The sequence below is a fragment of the Hyperolius riggenbachi genome, chromosome 11, assembly GCF_040937935.1.
Source record: "Hyperolius riggenbachi isolate aHypRig1 chromosome 11, aHypRig1.pri, whole genome shotgun sequence".
NCBI classification, from domain to species: Eukaryota; Metazoa; Chordata; class Amphibia; order Anura; family Hyperoliidae; genus Hyperolius; species Hyperolius riggenbachi.
The window spans coordinates 172,127,380-172,148,623 of NC_090656.1; the positions used below are offsets into that span (position 1 = coordinate 172,127,380).

General features: G+C 43.4%; 1 protein-coding gene across 10 annotated transcripts in view; it reads right to left on the reverse strand.

Annotated features, from left to right (window-relative positions):
• Window positions 1-21,244, reverse strand: part of LOC137538200 (uncharacterized) — a 448,115-nt gene that overhangs the window by 28,227 nt on the left and 398,644 nt on the right. For 5 of the 10 annotated variants that reach the window (XM_068260237.1, XM_068260236.1, XM_068260232.1 and 2 more), the window contains 2 exons: window positions 11,099-11,172; window positions 2,184-2,257 (listed from right to left, as the gene is read on the reverse strand). In XM_068260237.1, coding sequence (XP_068116338.1) covers window positions 2,184-2,257; window positions 11,099-11,172 — 148 coding nt within the window. The remainder of the gene's footprint in view (window positions 1-2,183; window positions 2,258-11,098; window positions 11,173-21,244) is intronic. The other 5 variants (XR_011024708.1, XM_068260239.1, XR_011024707.1 and 2 more) reach the window with 3 other exon arrangements.

Here is a 21,244-nt window from a genome sequence, read left to right on the forward strand (position 1 = left end):
CTACCGTTTAAAAGAAAATTTCTCTATTTCTATTGTATTCTCTTTATTCAGTAAAAAAGAAGAATTTACATTTATTAATTTATTTTTCACAATGTTCTACTTTACTTTTCTGTTAACACTATTTCCAGCCTATTCTATATATAAATGAAAGAGCAAGTGATAGATGAACATTAATTCAACTATATCACACAGCCATCCTATATTCTTTTTTTAACATAGTACTTTTATGTAGCAGCAGAATAATGGTAGCAATCTGCAATTCAAGTTTAACTTACTTTAAAAAAAAGTTGAAAGCAGTTTGAAACAAACAATAGTGCTGAGTTATACAGTACATACAGTATATATCCACATGTTATACAGTATGACAATGTGCAAGTGCCATAGATTCCATATGACAAATCCCCAAGCCATTATTGCACACTTGCATCCAGAAGGCCTCTAGGGCCCTTGCACTTGAGTTGTATATATACTGTATGCCAGGGTAAGATACTGAAGTTGTCCACTTCAGAATCTGGCCGACCAATACATGTGGCTACTGCAGTCAATGTGAGAAACGGCAGTGGGTTGATGTTCCTCTCATGCCTGCAGGGAGGAAATATACAAAGCAGCCTGTGCCGCGTGCACCTGCACTCTCTCCCTCCCTGCTAAGTCTGCGAGTGCGTAGTGTCTCCGGCTTTCATTGCAGCCTGTATTAAAGCAGCAAATACTGGCAACACAGGCTGCAATACAAGTCCACGGAGACACCACACACATGCACACACAGCAAGGAGAGAGGGAACACTGCAGGCACATTGGATGGGTTGCCCTGTATAGCTCTCCCCGCATGCAGAGGAGATGGAAGGACGCGAGGGGCAGGGAGCGGTTCCAGGGAATACAGATTTCCTTCTATCTTCTGCCAAACATGCTGAAACTGTGATGATCTTGACTTGTTTTGCACATTGGTGGAAATAGTAGAAGGAATAGCAGCAGCCATTGGATAAATGGCTCAAGGGTTTGTCAATTATTATTTAGTATTTATATAGCACTAACGACTTCTGCAGCGTTTGAGGATATTGTCTCACAGTCTACCATAGTAATATGTTTATGTATGTATCATGCAGTTTATGTATTCAGATCTAGGGCCAATTTAAGGGGAAACCAATAATACCTTATCTGTATGTTTTTGGGATGTGGGGGAAAACCGGTGTGCCCAGAGGAAACCCACGCAGACAGAGAACATACAAACACCTTGCATATAGTGCCCTAGCTGGGATTCGAACCGGGACCCAATGCTGCAAGGCAAGAGTACTAACTTTTACGCCACTGAGCTGCCCCTTGTTAAAGGGGCACTACAGCTAACAACTGTAAAATTTAAAATATGTGCAAACATGTACAAATAAGAAGTTCATTTTTTCCAGAGTAAAATGAGCCATAAATTACTTTTCTCCTATGTTACTATCACTTACAGTAGGTAGTAGGAATCTGACAGAAGTTACAGGTTTTGGAATAGTCCATCTCTTTGTAGGGGATTCTCAGGGATATATTTATTTTCAAAAGCACTTGAATGGCAGTTGCTCTGTCCAACTGCCAAAAATCTGTGTAGCGAGCAGGAAAGCTGGCCAGCATCATTGTTTAAATCCTTTTTAGAGAATATATTTATAAAGAATAAAAGCCTTTCTGAGAATCCCCTATGAAGAGTTGGATTAGTCCAAAACCTGTCACCTCTGTCAGATTTCTACTACCTACTGTAAGTGACAGCAACATAGGAGAAAAGTCATTTATGGCTCATTTTACTCTAGGAAAAATGTACTTCTTATTTGTATATGTTTGCACATATTTTAAATTTTACAGTTTTTCGCTGTAGTGCCTCTTTAATCTACATTTGTGCCACCATGAAGGGCTGAAAAACATTTTTTTCTGGACATAGTGGTGACTGAAAAAATGGTGAATAATTACACAATGTGCAATCACACGCCTATGCATGCGGCTGAGTAAATGGGTGAAATAGAGTTTTTGCCACATCAATGGATTGTCTAGGTTCACTGCTCATTGTAATTTTAGTAAATCAGGCTTAGCCTCTTTTTTTTGCAAGGAACATAAATAAAAACATATGAAAAGCTCAAAAACTAGAAATTAGTTACTTCAAGCACTGTTTACAAAGTATTAGTTTAAACTAAAGATAATGTGGAATTGGAATCACCTACCTGTTTGTTGGCTTGACTCCATCAATCTGCACTTTACCAGTATAAACATCTGCTACTAGAACACAGTAGTGCTGCTGAGGCAGAGATTATTATAGGGAAATATTATACTTGGAAGAGAGAAACAACTCAGTTTGTTTACAGTCAAATTGTTTACAAAGAAAATAAAGTGTATAAAGAACATAAAGGACTGCATGCTCTTAGGAGATGTTGCTTAAAGTGGTATAGTACTTAATAACTAAGTAAGCTTAAAATAACAAAAATAGGTGCCCTGGTTAAATAATGCAGTATAATGTACTTATTTGTCATCTTTTTTCATTACATATATTTTTATTCTTTTTATGTCACCCCCAATTTGCAAAGTGTAAGCTCTGACACTGTACTTATACGGACAGTAAATAGTCAACAGTCTGTGCTGGTCTCTACTTAAAGTGGTCTGAAAGTCAGCATTTCTACTTTGCTCTAAAAAATTTCTCACAGCTTTAAAGCTACTATACCAGAATTTTTTTTAGCAGAACATCACTGAAATGGTTAAACAAAGCACTTTGTCCTGCTATTCAGCTTCAAATCCACATCCAAATTGGAGAGAACAGTATCTTTGTTTACACTCCAATGTTGATACATGTGTGTGTAACAAGTAAAAACCACTTTTTGAGAAGCTGTCTCTGCTTCAGGCACAAAAATAGTTCAGAACAACTCATTAGAATATTTTAATATATAATAAAAAGCAGTTAGAATAAAATGCAATGGCAGCTTTCAGGGAAAGATAATCTACACTTTGAAAGCTTGTAACTTGTAGACAGACAATATTACTTATGCACAAAAGAAAATATGATAACTGTATGAATAATAAAAAGTAGAAAAACACATTTTTATTGAATGTTATGTCAGAGTTTCAGACCACTTTAAAGCGGACTTGAACTCAGGAGTCCTCTCTGCTCTAAAAGATACACAATAGCATAATAACCTTTAAACGGAAAACATTTCTTTGCTACAGCTGATACAAATTCTGAAACAAATAATTCTGCACTATTTCTACTTCCTGATTCATGGAATCAGATATATTGTTAACAGCCTGTGCTTTCAAATGAGCTTATGTACCATCTTTGCCGTGGCAGTCATGTGACGTGGGGGAGAGATCAGATTACAACTTGTCATTAGACACAAATTAGGGGAAATTAAACAGGCTAAACTCTCTAAATACATACCGGGTACATTCTATATGTTTTCCTTCTGTCCTATGCAAGAGTTCAGGTCCACTTTAAGTAATCTGGCTTAAACTTTCCTCACTGCCTGCACAACTCACTTTGTATACTCTGCAATTATCTGTCTATTCAAGTCCTCATAAAATATGTAAACACTGTGTATGGAGAAGGACTAATGCTGAGACATTTCTGCAACAAAAGCACTAGAAAACATGGCCCTTGTTCAATTCCTCTTTTCTCCTAATATTTCTCCTAGGACATACATTTTTCATCCACTGTTTAAAATAACTTTTCAGCACTCTGCAATTGAAAAGGTCCAAAAAGTTGATGAAAAAGTTCTGTCAAAATCATTGACATTATTTTATTATTTTCTTGCTTTCTGGTGGCTTAAAAGACATTTTATTGACAAGGGGCCATATGCAATTCACTTTTTCTCCTGAGTTTTCTCCTTGGTGATATTTTTAAACTTGTCAATAAAATGCCTTTTATGCCACCAGAAAGCAAGACAATACAAAAAAAAAATAAAAAAAAATTATAGTATTTTTTCATTTACATTTTGGTACTTTTTCAGTTGAAAAGTGCTGGAAATTTATTTTAAATAGAAGATGAAAAATTATCTCCTAGGAGAAAACTCAGGTGAAAAAGTCAATTGCATGTGGCCCTAGGTGTGAAAATATCACCTAGGAGTAAACTTAGGAGAAAAAGTGAATTGAATTAAATAAGGGCCATGTATGTTAAAGAAAAAGCAAAATAAGTGATAACCGTACAATATATTGAATATTGATGTGAATCTGATTTTATATTAGTAGCGGCATACTTGGATATGAATACACAATCACTTTAATAAGTGTGTCCTACATTGCTGGGAGATTTAGCAACCAACATTGTGCCAAATGAGCTACATCAGGACGTACAATTCGGAATATTCTAATCTAAGGGCATCTTCACCTGATGAAAATCTTGCTTTGTTATGCCCTTGCAGGTCAAGGATGCAACCCGCGCCACTGGGTTATTGAACACCTATAGCCTTAAACTGACATCACATTCAATAAAAATGTGTTTTCCTACTTTTATTATACAAACAGTTACCATATTTGCTTTTGTGCACAAGTAATATTGCCTGCTTACAAATGACAAGTTCCCAAAGTACAGTTTATCTGCTCTGAAATCTGCCATTGCATTTTTTTCATAGCTGCTGTATTTACTGTATATATTACAACCTATCTAGTGATCATTTCTCAGCTCTCTCTGAATCTCAGCTCAGTTCAGTTCTATTTCAGCAGGCTGCTGGCTGTATACTATTAGTAGCAAATGATCCCACTAGAACATCTTGGTCACTCTCCACAACTTAAAGGGAAACTGAGACAAAAAGCGTTTCAGGTTCCATACGTACCTGGGGCTTCCTTAAGCCCCCTTAGGGCTGCTCGTCCCTCACCATCTTCCTGGTTGGCCTACGGTCCCCAGCAATTTAGCCTGAAAGTTTGACCGAGTCGCACTTCGTCGTGCAGTACTACTGCGCAGGTGCAGATTGCTCCCAGGGATGGGAGCGTGACTGGGCGGGCCATGCTTGCGCGATGAAGTTTGACTCGGCCAGGTTTTCGAGCTGAATTGCCGGGGACCGGAGCCACCCGGGGAGACGGCGAGGGACAAGCGGCCGTAAGGAACCTGAAGCGCTTCTTGTCTCAGGTACACCGGTTAGGCGGCCGATACCGAAGTGGTTAAACAATGTGCACAAGAGATGGATGTCACACTTAATCAAGTACTATATGGACACCACATGCTCTACTTTAAGACAAAGGCTTGTAATTCACAGAATCAAAACCTGCTAACAGGAAATTACATTGGCAATAATGGTCTTAAAGGGAACCTGAGGTGAGTGACATATGGAGGCTGACATGAATTTACTTTTAAACAATGCACATTACCTAGCTGCCCTGCTTATTCACTGCCTCTAATACTTTCAGACTTAGACCCTAAGGGCCCTTTTACACGTAATGCATTGGTATGCGTTAGTAAACATTAGTAAGCCTTGGTACGCTTTTTGTTTTCCTCCGTAGCAGTGCATTGTGAAAAAACTTTCAGTTAAAACACGTATAGGCTATCATTCATAAAAGGCTGTGCGGTAAAAAAAATGTGGTCGGGAAAATACTGCATTTCTGTAACGATTGGTGTCAGCAACTCAGATTCTTCTGATTATTGGTGATCTGCAGTATCACCAATAATACAGATGCTATACCCGATTATGTGTGATCTGCAGAATCACCAATAATACTAGTATAGCTAGACACAGGACACCCAATGTGATATAGTGTTTGGTGCAACAGTAATCAGAGAAGTTATCTCCCGTGGGGCGGGAGATACAGATACTACTGCAGTCAAGGATTCCCTGAGGAGCAGGGAACCAGACTGCACTGTAGCCAGTGGACCCCTGAGGGGCAGGGTCCCACTGACTAGGCTGCAAAGAGGACCGTTGGTGGAATGAGTGATTATGATTAGGCTGCAGCCAGGGACTTCCCAAGGAGTAGGGAATCAGACTGTACTGCAGCCAGTGGACTCCTAGTGATAGAGACCACTGGCTGAGCTGCAAGATGGTCTCCTGAGGAGCAGGTGACCCTAAACCTGTGCTTGCAGCTGGTGAACACCTGAATAGCAAGTGTCACAGATAGTGCAGTAAGGCTGACCACCCAAGGGTTGGGTGACAGCCAGAAAGGTCAGACAAGCAGAGTCAGCAACACACGGACAGATAAAGTACAGAGACAGAAGACTGATTCGATATCCGGGTACAGGCAATGTCGGCAACAGGTAGTCAGATAGGTGAAGGTACCGAATCAGTGAGCAGGAGAGAGGTCAGGAAAGACAGAGATCATAACAGGTAACAGAATATAAATAACAATCCTGGTCTTAGGTGTGAGGTCCTTGATCTCAACACCTGGGAACTAGTCTTAACAGATAAACAGTAGCAATGTAGTAATCTCCTAGTCTTACGTGTGAGGTCCTTGGTCTCAACACCTGGGAACTAGTCTTAACAGATAAACAGTAGCAATGTAGTAATCTCCTAGTCTTAGGTGTGAGGTCCTTGGTCTCAACACCTGGGAACTAGTCTTAACAGATAAACAGTAGCAATGTAGTAATCTCCTTGTCTTAGGTGTGAGGTCTTTGGTCTCAACACCTGGGAACTAGTCTTAACAGATAAACAGTACTTTCAAGGTAACACCGGAATCTGACTAACTGTGAATTCCCAGCTCCGGCTGGTTCTAACACACTGTAAGATCTGACTGGGGTCTGAGTGCTTACACGTAAGTATCGCAACAGCAGACAACCTGCAACTGACAGGCAAGTCCTATATATACCTAGAGCGCTCCGCAGCGCCGCCCCAGTCACTCAGCCAATCCAGAACCTAGCTGAAGTCAGCTGATCGGCATGATCAGCTGACTCCCCTTCTGCTAGCATAAAGGTCCTGTCGCCTGGCGCGCGCGCGTGTAGCTCTCAATCTGTGTGCACTAGAAGGACCAGGCGAACCAGCAGCATGTTGCTGCGCGGCAGAAGCCGCCGGTTTGGAGGCGGAGATAGCCGCCATGCCGCTTGACCACGCGGCGGCATCTCCGCTATTCATTACAATTTGGTATTTTACACTTTTGTGTGCTAATACATAAAAAATTTCACAGCTGCGATAGAAGTGTGGGGGTTTACCGCTGTCAGTAACATCAGAAGAGTAGCTGCTTGTGTTGTTACATTGCTGTTCTAAGTGCAGAGAATGCATTACAATAAAAGACGCATCCCAACTTTCCTTTAGATGTACATGTTTTGTTATACTGCCTCTGCTTGCCCTGATTCTGCTCTGAATCTGTCTATTCGTCTTTCTTAACAATCTATTTAATTGATACAGCTTAGAAGAACTTCAAGAAACTTTACATATGGCAGGCTTTGTGATGTGAAATACACATCTTAAAAGCAGGAACCCAAGAGGTTAAACATAGCCTAATGCTGGGAATACACTGGTCGATTCTGGCCCCAATTGTTTTGCCCGCTCCATTCTCTTATCTTCCGCTCATTTTTCTTATCTTTTTTCAATTCACCTCAATGACAAATCGAGCGTCAAAACGATCGAACGGTGATCGGACATGTCGGAAATTATCTATCTAGCCATCTAATCAGCACAGAATCGAGCCGTGTATTCCCAGCATTAGGTATTCAGGGGAAGCCTTGTTTGTTCCACTCTCGCTGCTGCTGAAGCCGGGGGGGGGGGGGGGGGGGGGGGATCTCACTGCTTCTACTTGTGAGTCTCCATTAACAACACACAGTCCTGCTTAGACTTCACTCTTTTACCTCTCTTATCGCCTCTTCAAAGCAGGTGGTATGTTTCGTGCCATTACCGCCTGTTCTAATCTTTATGAATTGATATTCACTGACATGTGTTGAGGTAATTACCGCACAAGTCGGTAATTTATATCAATGCTGAATAATTTCAGCTTTTCATGTGGTAACTGCTTTTATGAACTGACATTTTGCTAGTGCTCTGTAAAGTCAGCTGTTTTCTGCATTACCGCATGCGATAAGGCTTTATGAATGATAGCCATAGTGGGAACTGAGTCATCATAGGAAAACATGGATATTACTTTGAAAATCAGTTATCTTTCAGTTATAACTGAGAGCAACTGATTAAGTGTAAAAGGACCCTAAACAAGCATGCAGATCAGGTGTTTCTGATAAAACTTCTTATCCCATTAAATACTGACACATCTAAGTTATACAGGTCCCAGGGCTATTCACACATAATCAGTGCCTAAAGGGCATCTAACTAGACACAAGGCATGTATAATTCATATGTGCCAGTATTTAACCACTTTACCCTCCGCGGTACGAATTTCTCCGTACCTTTTCTCCCCCCCCCCAAAAAAAAAGAAGGGACGAAGAAATCCGTACCTTCCACGCTACCACCGCCGCTCGTGCGCGCACTCCCGCTGCTCATGCACGCCGCCGCCCGCTCGCCCGGAGATCAATGAACGTGAAAATCCATTCCCGTTCATTGATCTAAGCCCCCGCAATGATCCGCTGCTTCTATTAGAAACACCGCGATCATTGTGATTTTCCCAGCCTCGTACTGCTTCCTGTAAACAAACTCACTGTGGCCATCTTGTGGCCAAATAGCAAAACTACACCCTAAAGCATTTTACATATACAAATACATTAGTTTTCCACAATAAATTAACTCATTACCTCCCACACTCCCCAATTTATTTATTTTTTGTAATTAAATTTATATATATATATATATATATATATATATATATATATATATATATATATATATATATATACACACACACACAATAAAAAATACATAAATAGTTACCTTAGGGACTGAACTTTTTAAATATTTATGCCAAGAGGGTATAACACTGTTACTTTATAAACTACGGGCTTGTAATTAGGGATGGATGCAAAACTGAATAAAATGCACCTTTATTTCCAAATAAAATATTGGCGCCAAACATTGTGATAGGGACATAATTTAAACGGTTTTATAACCGGGACAAATGGGCAAATACATTTCATGGGTTTTAATTACAGTAGCATGCATTATTTAAAAACTATAATGGCCAAAAACTGAAAAATAATATTTTTTTCACAAATTTTTTCCATTTTCCCATTAAAACATATTTAGAATACAATGATTCTTGGCATAATGTCCAACCTAAAGAAAGCCTAATTGGTGGCGAAAAAAACAAGATATAGTTAATTTTATTGTGATAAGTAATAATAAAGTTATAGACGAATGAATGGAAGGAGCGCTGAAAGGTGAAAATTGCTATGGTGTTCAAGGGGTAAAACCCCTCAGTGGTGAAGTGGTTAAAGGGATGAGGTGGCAACTCTGTTAGCTGCAAGCTTGTTTCAGGTGTGTGATTCAGACACTACTGACCAGAATGATCAGCAGGACTGCAAGGCAACTGCCATTGTTTAAAAGGAAATAAGTATGGCAGCCTCCTTACGTCTTTCAGCTTTGGTTCCTTTTAAGTGAAATATGTATACTAATCAGCATGATTACTTTGAGAATAGGTTGAGGTTGACCTCAATTTTGGGTTTTAGTTTGGCCCTGTACAGACCTTAGTGGCTGCCTTTTTTAGTTGTAATAATTAAGGTATAAGCCATAGGCAAACGCAGGGGGGGGGGGAGGGGGGATTACAGCTGCCCAGAATCCTCCCTCAGACCAGGGCTGGTGCAGTGTCTAGGGACAGGCACAAGTTGAGACACCAGGATATCTTTAGGTACCCTGCAGCTCACAGCACTGCCCCCTTTCTTCCCCAGGTACAGTTGACTTTGGATGTAGCAGCAGCGTGTGTACAGAGCATGGAGCAGCAGTGTGTGTACAGAGCATGGAGCAGCATGTGTGTACCGAGCATGGAGCAGCAGCGTGTGTACAGAGCATGGAGCAGCAGCGTGTGTACAGAGCATGGAGCAGCAATGTGTGTACAGAGCATGGAGCAGCAGTGTGTGTACAGAGCATGGAGCAGCAGCCTGTGCACAGAGCATGGAGCAGCAGCGTGTGTACAGAGCATGGAGCAGCAGCGTGTGTACAGAGCATGGAGAGGCAGCGTGTGTACAGAACATGGAGCAGCAGTGTGTGTACAGAGCATGGAGCAGCAGCGTGTGTACAGAGCATGGAGCAGCAGCGTGTGTACAGAGCATGGAGCAGCAGCGTGTGTACAGAGCATGGAGCAGCAGTGTGTGTACAGAGCATGGAGCAGCATGTGTGTACCGAGCATGGAGCAGCAGCGTGTGTACAGAGCATGGAGCAGCAGTGTGTATACAGAGCATGGAGCACTCTGGGGAACTTAACAGATTCAGGTATGAGCACAGCTCTGTTCCTTGCTGTGTGAATGCTTCACTTTCCCCTTCATTAGCAATGTCGGCTGTCCTCATTATTATCTGTATCCAAACTGCTCCTGATCGGACATTTAGGAAATAATTGCCAGATCCTGTCAGTCGGATGGTAAATTGCATTATGTGTACCTAACATGATCTCTTACCATATTACTATACTGTATTATGCGTGGCTGTATGAGACCTTCCAGTAACCCCCCTCCCCCCCCGCAGTAACCCCCCCGAAAATCCTGTGTTTGCTCTGTAAGCAATTGTAAACAAATAGGTCCCTTTTCACCTTTTTTGCCAAAGTTTTCTCCTAGGAGAATTTTTTTGCTTGCTGGGGGCTTAACAGGCATTTTATTGATTGATAAGGTGAGAAAGGCTATACGGCACAGCTCCCAAGCGTCCAGGGACAGTCCCTCTTTGGGTATCCCTGTCCCTCTTTCCTCCCCATTTGTCAATCTTTCAGGACTTTATCCCTCTTTCTATGTAAATATATGTATTTCTCTAATGTAAAATGTGTTTAATTGGCTCTAAACTTTAATCTCATCCTTGAAATTGATATATTTCTTATTTTCAAATGTTAATATGAAGAAAAATGAGCCAGGATAGAAAGGACCAGTGTGGTTTGTATGATAAAATAACATATTTTCTTATGAAATCTTTATGGGATGCGTGCCTAGGGGTGTGCCAGGGGCATTGTCAGGAGTGTGTAGGGGTGTGGCTTAAGTGTCCCTCTTTCTCATCTCAAAAAGCTGGGATGTATGATACTGACATATGTGGGTCACCAAGAGTGACCAAATGGTCAAAACAGAATGATGAGCAACTATTCTCTAAACATAGACCTACCAGTGACATAGTGATAGCAGTTGCTAGGCTGGTTGAGAAGTATAATCCCGTTCCATACTCTTCTTGCTGAATATCTGTATTTAGAAGAGGAATTTAAAAAGAATTGCGCAGCTCATAATGACACAGTACAGAAATGTAACACTCTCAGGGTACTGCTAAGAACAAAGAAACCCATTGCTTCCCCACTCTACAGTGGGGGTCCTCAGTAATAACAGTCAGTGTTTCCTATTGCACTATAGCTTGCATCGTATGACAAACTGATAACAGTCTGATGTGAAAAAATATTGAAATTTTAAGATTACATCGTAACATAATATTTCCCCAGCAGATGTCACTGCAAGACAAATCTAGAAAGTTCAAGTCTCTGCACAGATAAAACCTGAAAACTTAAAGGACCACTTGCGGAAAAAAATAGGCAGTTAAAGACAGAACCGACAGGTTTTGGACTAGGCCATCTCCTCATGGGGGATTCTCAGGGTTTTCTTTGTTTTCAACGCCATTTCCTGAATGACAGTTTAACTGCCAAAATAATAAGATACCAGCCAGCCTCCCTACTCCCTTGCACACTATTTTGTCAGTTAGACTTTGCAACTGCTGTTCAGGAAATGCTGTTGAAAACAAAGAAAACCCTGAGAATCCCTCATGAAGAGATGGACTGGCCCAAAACCTGTCAGTTCGGTGAGATTTTAACTGCCTACTTTTTTCAAGATAGTGGTCCTTTAAAAAATGCCTATATTTATACACAGATAAATGATAAAATAAAACTGAAAATGAATGAATGAATACTCTGCCAAAAATAGCAGTTATTTTTAAAACAATAAGTTTTAGTGGTGCAAAATCCTGTATCAGGATAAATGGATCCTGATGTAACGTATACTTTGCTCTAAATATTCACGAAGAGGATAGCGCTCACAGCAAAACCCTAGTATTAAGACAAGAATTAAGAATTAAGAGAACACCTGATCGCCTCCTCTTTTCTGTAGTAAAATTGTTTTATCAAGAGGTGGCACTCAAGGTGTGCATCATTTGGTAAAACAGCCGTTCATCTGGATAGTAGACCAATATCACACTAAGGGCTCGATTCACAAAGCGGTGCTAACCCAGTTAGAGACTTTAGGCATGATAACCATTGCACCACTCTGGTGAAAAGCCAGTTTAGGTGTGATAAGTTTAGGCATGATAAGTTTAGGTGTGATAAGTTTAGGCATGCTAAGTTTAGATAAGTTTAGATCGCTTGCAAAGTCCCGCACGCAAAGCAGCGCCATTAAACTGTATACGAAGTGCACCAGTCTTTGCTAGCGTAAAACTTTTGATCAGCTGTGCACTGTGGTGCTAACGCAGTTGGCGCTTAAACTTATCACACCTAAACTTATCACACCTAAACTTATCATGCCTAAACTTATCACACCTAAACTTATCACACCTAAACTTATCATGCCTAAACTGAGTTTAGGCATGATAAAGGGCTTTTCACCAGGGTGCTAACTGTTAGCACCGCTTTGTGAATCAGGCCCTAAATGTTCAAGAAATACTTAATAGTAACATAAAAATAGGAAAATAATTCATCACAAAGTCCCTATAATATAATAACTAAAAGTCCATGTGCATATGCCCTAAGAGATTGAAAGGGTTGGAAACCTGGATAGACAGATATTATTGAGGGATAAAGGAGTGGAAGAAGAAAAGGGTGAGTATGATCTGGCCTTTATTATAGGGTTTAACACCCAATATAGACAACTCCAGAATATAATTAAACAGCATTGGGGGATCCTGGAAACGGATCTGACACTCAGGAGCATTATCCCACCCCAACCAAAATTTATTTATTGGAAGGCCCAAAATTTAAAACAAATCCTCGCACCAAGCTGTGTGGAGCCTAAAAAGGCTCCGCGCATGCAGGGATGGCAAACAGCTGGTTTTTTTTCCCTGCAGAGGCTGTAAAGCCTGCAGGGAAGCTAATGGCATAAAAACAAACAGGGTGGTATCTTTTAGTAATGGTAAGAGCTTTAAAATCCAGGAATTTATTACCTGTAATGACAGGTTTGTCGTATACCTTGCCTGATGTAAATGTGGATGGCAGTACCGTATATTGGTAGAACCACACGTACCTTTAAGGAACGGATGGGGGAGCATGTCCGTAATATTGTGAAGGGATACCCTGATCATGATGGTCTGAACATAGACATTGATCTGGTATGCTTTCTGGGGGATTAGAAGTGTGATGTGTGTGCATGCACTCCAAACCCAGGTGGCCTAGTAAATCTAGAGACTTAATGTTTTTCCCCCTGTAAGGGCAAAAATTGGTATTAGTTACTGCAAATGGGGAGTTATGAAAAACCTAGCAGGGAGCTATGGAAGGAATAAGTGGGGTATAGGGCATGTATTATTTCTTGGGGGGTGTGGGGTGTTATATAATGACCTAGTGATATTGTAAAGGTGCTGGCATGCAGTCTTGCTCCGTGATATAAGATATATATGGGATGATGGTGGGTGGGTATAACAAATTATATAGGAATAGGGGGATGGTAGGGATTAAGTATGGGAATGAGATAGTCATTTTTTTGTATATGTGGTGGTGAGCAGAGTGCATGAACACACTTAATTGAAGTGTTTATAGGTTTAATGAAGCCAACCATTTTGTTTTTGGGATGTGGGTACCCCCCTTGCAGCATGGGGTATGTTTATATAAGTTTCCCCGATTGAGGGGGCAACTGTGAAACGCTAACAGTATAGGTAGACTATGGTTCACATAAGGATAGACTAACAGGCTGTTTTAGAATGTGTTTTTTAAAGAGTAACTGTCAGGCTGCAAAAGCTAATTTAAACCTCTATTCTCCTGTGTTAAACAGTTTAGAAGGAAGCCAAAAAGGCAATACTGCAGTTAAAAATCTCTCTTACTTTAGATGTTTGCTGACAGCAAGGCTCCGTATTCCCAGGCTCCTAAGGAGGACGCAAGCCGAATAACAGATACTGCAAAACATTCTGAGGCCCTCCTCTGGCTGCTAGTGAGGCTCAAGTTTCAACAGCATGTAACAGTCTAGCTCACAGCACTAATAAATCTCGGGCAGAGTACACTGCAGGAGTCCGCTATTGTTCCTAGCCACATGGCTAATTAATATTCACTGCACAGTAGTGTTATTCATTGCCAGCGTTTGTGAGAGTGGAATCATCAGGAAGCAGGCAGGACATGACGACACATTTGGCTTCATAGGAGACAAACATGAAACCTGCCATGAGCTGTCAGGAGCATCATTCTCTGCAAATACTATATAAAAATTATGTGAAGTACAAACGTGGACAGTGAAATGCAATGTAATGTAAGTACAGCCAATCTTTAGCTACTGATATATGTGTTTATTTTCTCTGAGACTTTATACCTAACAGCTCCTCTTTAAATTGCCCTCTAGATGGCGGCAGATTGGCAGGCTTTGGAGGGAAGTTAGGGAGGTTGCGCAGAGGGCGCGTCAATGGCCATAAGTATCCCCGCTGTACGCATCTGACTCCATGCCCCTGATGAGTCACTGAGTGACGAAATCGATAGGGCGGAGTCTGATGCGGAAGCGGGATCGTACACATCGTACACATCCAGGGTGAGCGGCGGGGAGGAGGCACGGGTGGCGTATCTGATCTCCGTGCGTGCGGCGGAGAAGGAAAGGGACACACATAGACGAGCCTGCCAGCCTGGCCACCTGAACGGGGGAGAGCCCGTATATAAATTACTCTGTGCGCTGATTTTACTTCTTGACATGTGAGTGCAATTGCTTTTTATTATTAAATGACTTTTAGCAGTATTACGCTATGTGGGTTTTTTTTTCACTGAGGTTTAAATAAGAAGGCTGCTTTATGCGAAGAGGTGTCTGACTTAACTCGTGATTCAACATACTGATCGAGAGGTGGGGGACGACCCGGGAACGGTCCCAAGGTGCATATAGACCATTGGTTGAGTGGACCACAAAGAGTGTTGGTGGAGGCAGGCCCATTTCTTGGGCAGTGCGGAGCGTGCTGCTGTTGGGAGGGGGACGCTGTAATGGAGGGGGGAGCCGGAGCCGCGGGGAGGGCAGCCCGACCTCTCCCTCTCTCTCCTCTCCCGGGCCGCCCTCCTTGCTCCCCCCTCCAGACTGCAGAGTAATGCGCAGGGAGCGCTGTATACAACATACCTCCCTGCGTTCCAAGCTTTCTCGCCGCCGGTCTCTTCCTCTCTGCCTATACGATCATACACACGCTGCTTCCGGCAGGGTGTGTATCATCGTATAGGCAGAGAGGAAGAGACCGGCGGCGAGAGAGCAGCGCTTGGAACGCAGGGAGGTATGTTGTATACAGCGCTCCCTGCGCATTACTCTGCAGTCTGAAGGGGGGAGCATGGAGGGCGGCCCGGGAGAGGAGAGAGAGGGAGAGGTCGGGCTGCCCTCCCCATAGCTCCGGCTCCCCCCTCCATTATAGGGGGACAGCTACCTATCTAACCTATACTGGGGGCACCTACCTAATCTAACCTATGCTGGGGGGCACCTACCTAATCTAACCTACACTGGGGGCACCTACCTAATCTAACCTACACTGGGGGGCAGCTACCTATCTAACCTACACTGGGGGGCAGCTACCTATCTAACCTACACTGGGGGACAGCTACCTATCTAACCTACACTGGGGGGCAGCTACCTATCTAATCTATACTGGGGGGCAGCTACCTAATCTAACCTACGCTGGGGGCAGCTCCCTATCTAACCTATACTGGGGGGCACCTACCTAATCTAACCTACACTGGGGGGCAGCTACCTAATCGAACCTATACTGGGGGGCACCTACCTAATCTAACCTATACTGGGGGGCACCTACCTAATCTAACCTACACTGGGGGGCAGCTACCTAATCTAACCTATACTGGGGGGCACCTACTTAATCTAACCTACACTGGGGGGCAGCTACCTATCTAACCTACACTGGGGGGCAGCTACCTATCTAACCTACACTGGGGGGCAGCTACCTATCTAATCTATACTGGGGGGCAGCTACCTAATCTAACCTACGCTGGGGGCAGCTCCCTATCTAACCTATACTGGGGGGCACCTACCTAATCTAACCTACACTGGGGGGCAGCTACCTAATCGAACCTATACTGGGGGGCACCTACCTAATCTAACCTACACTGGGGGGCAGATACCTATCTAACCTATACTGGGGTGCAGCTACCTATCTAACCTATACGGGGGGGGGGGGGGGGCAGCTACCTAATCTAACCTACGCTGGGGGGCAGCTACCTATCTAACCTACACTGGGGGGCACCTACCTAATCTAACCTACACTGGGGGGCAGCTACTAACTAACCTACACTGGGGGGCAGCTACCTATCTAACCTACACTGGGGGGCAGCTACCTAATCTAACCTACACTGGGGGGCAGCTACCATCTAACCTATACTGGGGGCACTTATCTAACCTGTATTGGGGGCACCTACCTAGCTAGCCTATACAGGTGGCAACTATACTGGCTACCTATATTGCAGGCACCTACCTAAATAACCTATACTGGGGGCACCTACCTATCTAACCTATGCTGGGGGCAACTATTCTGGCTACCTATATTAGAGGCACCCACCTAGCTACCCTTTACTGGGACACCTACCTACCTAACTTATACCGGGGGCGCCTGCCTATCTAACCTATACTGCCGGCAACTATACTGGCTACCTATACTGGAGGCACCTACCTGGCTAACCTATAGCGGGGGCAACTATACTGGCTCACCTATGCCTGGCTACCTATACTGGGGTACCTATTCTTGGCTACCTATACTGCGGGGACCTATACTATGTGCAACTAGACCTGGCTAACCTATACTGCGGGCACCCATACCTTGCTCGGGGGGGGGGGGGGGGGTGCAATTTTTACACCCTCGCCCTGGGTGCATTTTAACCTAGAAACTGCACTGGGTGGAGGGTCCACAATCAGGAGAATTAACATCTTTAACGCAGCATAGTCTCATGGAGAAGAAATTTTTCCTTGAAACCAACTTTAGGATTTTAGGGCATATGCACATGGACTTTTTTTTTTTGTTATTATATTATAGGGACTTTGTAATGAACTATTTTCCTATTTTTATGTTACTATTAACCACTTGCCGACCGCCCTCAGCCGATGGGCGGCGGCAAAGACTGGGCCTAAATGACCGCAATACGCCCATCGGCGGAGGCGGCTTAAGCGGCAATCGCGTCATTCGGAAGGGCCGGCGGGTTACTAGCACCCGGATCGCCGCACGTACATAGTATAATAGGCTTTGTAATGTATACAAAGCCTATTATACTGGCTGCCTCCTGCCCTGGTGGTCCCAGTGTCCGAGGGACCACCAGGGCAGGCTGCAGCCACCCTAGTCTGCACCAAGCACACTGATCCTGCCCCCCCCCCCTCCCTCTGATCACCCACCCACACCAATAGATCGCCTGCAGATCCGACGTCAGATCACCTCCCAAGTGCAGTGTTTACATCTGTTCTCTACCCTAAACACCCACTAATTACCCATCAATCACCCATCAATCACCCCCTATCACCACCTGTCACTGTTACCCATCAGATCAGACCCTAATCTGCCCCTTGCAGGCACCCAATCACCTGCCTACACGCTCAGATTGCCCTCAGACCCCCCCTTATCAATTCGCCAGTGCAATATTTACATCTGTTCTTCCCTGTAATAACCCACTGATCACCTGTCAATCACCTGTCAATCAATCACCCCCTGTCACTGCCACCCATCAATCACCCCTTGTCACTGCCACCCATCAATCAGCCCCTAACCTGCCCCTTGCGGGCAATCTGATCACCCACCCACACCAATAGATCGCCCGCAGATCCGACGTCAGATCACCTCCCAAGTGCAGTGTTTACATCTGTTCTCTACCCTAAACACCCACTAATTACCCATCAATCACCCATCAATCACCCCCTATCACCACCTGTCACTGTTACCCATCAGAATAGACCATAATCTGCCCCTTGCGGGCACCCAATCACTCGCCCCACACACTCAGATTGCCCTCAGACCCCCCCCCCCCCCCCTTATCAATTCGCCAGTGCAATATTTACATCTGTTCTTCCCTGTAATAACCTACTGATCACCTGTCAATCACCTATCAATCACCCCCTGTCACTGCCACCCATAAATCACCCCCTGTCACTGCCACCCATCAATCAGCCCCTAACCTGCCCCTTGCGGGCAATCTGATCACCCACCCACACCAATAGATCGCCCGCAGATCCGACATCAGATCGCCTCCCAAGTGCAGTGTTTACAACTGTTCTGCCATCTAATCACCCACTGATCACCCATCAATCAGCCCCTGTCACTGATACCCATCAGATTAGACCCTAATCTGCCCCTAGGGCACCCAATCACCCGCCCACACCCTCAGAATGCCCTTAGACCCCAGCCCTGATCACCTCGCCAGTGCATTGCTTGCATCTATTTCCCCCCTCTAATCACACCTTGAGACACCCATCAATCGCCTCCTGTCACCACCTGTCACCCCCTAGCACACCTACCCATCAGATCAGGCCCTAATTTGCCCCGTGTGGGCTCTTGATCACTCGGCCAAACCCTCAGACCCCCTTCCGATCACCTCCCCAGTGCATTGATTGTATCTATTTTCCCCTCTAACCACCCCCTGAGACACCCATCAATCACCTCCTGTCACCCCCCTAGCACTCCTATCCATCAGATCAGGCCCAATACAACCTGTCATCTAAGAGGCCACCCTGCTTATGACCGGTTCCACAAAATTTGCCCCTCATAGACCACCTGTCATGAAAATTTGCAGATGCTTATACCCCTGAACAGTCATTTTGAGAAATTTGGTTTCCCGACTACTCACGGTTTTGGGCCCGTAAAATGCCAGGGCAGTATAGGAACCCCACAAGTGACCCCATTTTAGAAAAAAGACACCCCAAGGTATTCTGTTAGGTGTAGGACGAGTTCCTAGAAGATTTTATTTTTTGTCAACAGTTAGCGGAAATTGATTTTTATTGTTTTTTTCACAAAATGTCATTTTTTACTAACTTGTGACAAAAAATAAAATCTTCTATGAACTCACCATACACCTAACGGAATACCTTGGGGTGTCTTCTTTCTAAAATGGGGTCACTTGTGGGGTTCCTATACTGCCCTGGCATTTTAGGGGCACTAAACCGTAAGGAGTAGTCTAGAAAACAAATGCCTCAAAATGACCTGTGAATAGGACGTTGGGCCCCTTAGCGCACCTAGGCTGCAAAAAAGTGTCACACATGTGGTATCGCCGTACTCAGGAGAAGTAATGTGTTTTGTGGTGTATTTTTACACATACCCATGCTGGGTGGGAGAAATCTCTCTGTAAATGGACAATTGTGTTTAAAAAAAATCAAAAATGTGTCATTTACAGAGATATTTCTCCCACCCAGCATGGTTATATGTAAAAATACACCACAAAACACATTATACTACTTCTCCTGAGTACGGCTATACCACATGTGTGACACTTTTTTGCACCCTAACTGCGCTAAGGGGCCTAAAGTCCAATGACTACCTTTAGGATTTCAAGGGTCATTTTGCGGCATTTGGTTTCCAGACTACTCATCACGGTTTAGGGCCCCTAAAATGCCAGGGCAGTATAGGAACCCCACAAGTGACCCCATTTTAGAAAGAAGACACCCCAAGGTATTCTGTTAGGTGTATGATGAGTTCATAGAAGATTTTATTTTTTGTCACAAGTTAGCGGAAATTGATTTGTATTGGTTTTTTTTTTCACAAAGTGTCATTTTCCGCTAACTTGTGACAAAAAAAAAAATCTTGCTTACTCAGGGGCTGTGGCTAAAAGTATTAGAGACTCAGGATCAGCAGGAGAGTCAGGCAATTGGTATTGTTTTAAAAGGAAAAATCCATATCCTTCTCTGTTTAGGTTCCCTTTAAGGGGGCTAGAGTGGTCAGACCTGGAGGGGTAGCTACCTCTGTGGATTTTTACAACACATGTATTGTTGGTAGGCCTTGAGGACAGCATTGAGAAACACCAGAATGATGAGGTAGTTAAAAATTGGCACATTCTAGTGCAACTAATTAATTTTCAATGATCAAATCAAAAGTTGCTGATTTGTAATGCAAACAACTGCTCCGCTATCACTTCAGTTTTCTTTGAAACTACCTTTATCAAGTTGTAGCTTGTTTAGACCGTAAATGGTTAATTGTGTTCATTTTCTTAACTATGTTAGCTGGCTATAATATGGTCTTACTGACCTTTTCAGCCATATTACATTGTTCAAAGGGACATGAGGAGTAAAGCACTAGGCTACATGTAAAAAAAACCTACAAAACCATACATTTAGATCATAATTATTACCTAGGAATTAAAATCAATTTCTAAATTAACACAAAGGTCAAGTAAACTTGCTTCAAATATACATGTCAATTCTTTTTTTTTTTTTTTTGAGACTTCTCTAAGTTTGTTTCATCCTGTCCAAAAATAAATCACTTCTTCTGTTACATAATCAGATAAAGAGCCTTGGATTGTCCTGAAAACCTAAAGGAACACTATTGAAGTTTACTTTTTTTCTAAACACCTTAAATAGGCAGTAGGGACTTTCTGATAACGTATAGTGGTAGTAAAAGAAAAAAAAACATCCTTCCCCTTATCAGACCTTCTAGAACAGGGCCGGCGCTACCATAGAGGCAAAGGGGGCAAATCCCCAGGGCCCCTGAGCACTGCATGGTCCCCCCAGGCATTCCCCTGACTTGTGCCCTCTAAGATCCCTGCACTGATTTGTCAAGAATAGCAAGTCACCTATCCAGACACGCTGCTTTATTCATGCTCCCTTTCCTCATCCCCACTGTCTGCCTTTTCTCCACGACCAGTTATTATGCAATGACAAGCACAGAGTCATGGAAAATAGGTAGCGGGGATGAAGACAAGGAGCATGATTGCAGCAGTGCGCAGGGATAGGTAAGTTGCTATTCTGACAAAAACAGTGCAGGGACCCTGGGGAACATAGTACGTTTGAAGAGGGTGAACTGGAGCAGTTTTTCACACAATGCATCTCAATCCCCATAGCCGTGTATGTCCCGACTATAGTGATTCGGATTTGAATTCACATCAGCACAGGTGCTGTATCCGTTTTGGGAACGGATGTGGCACAC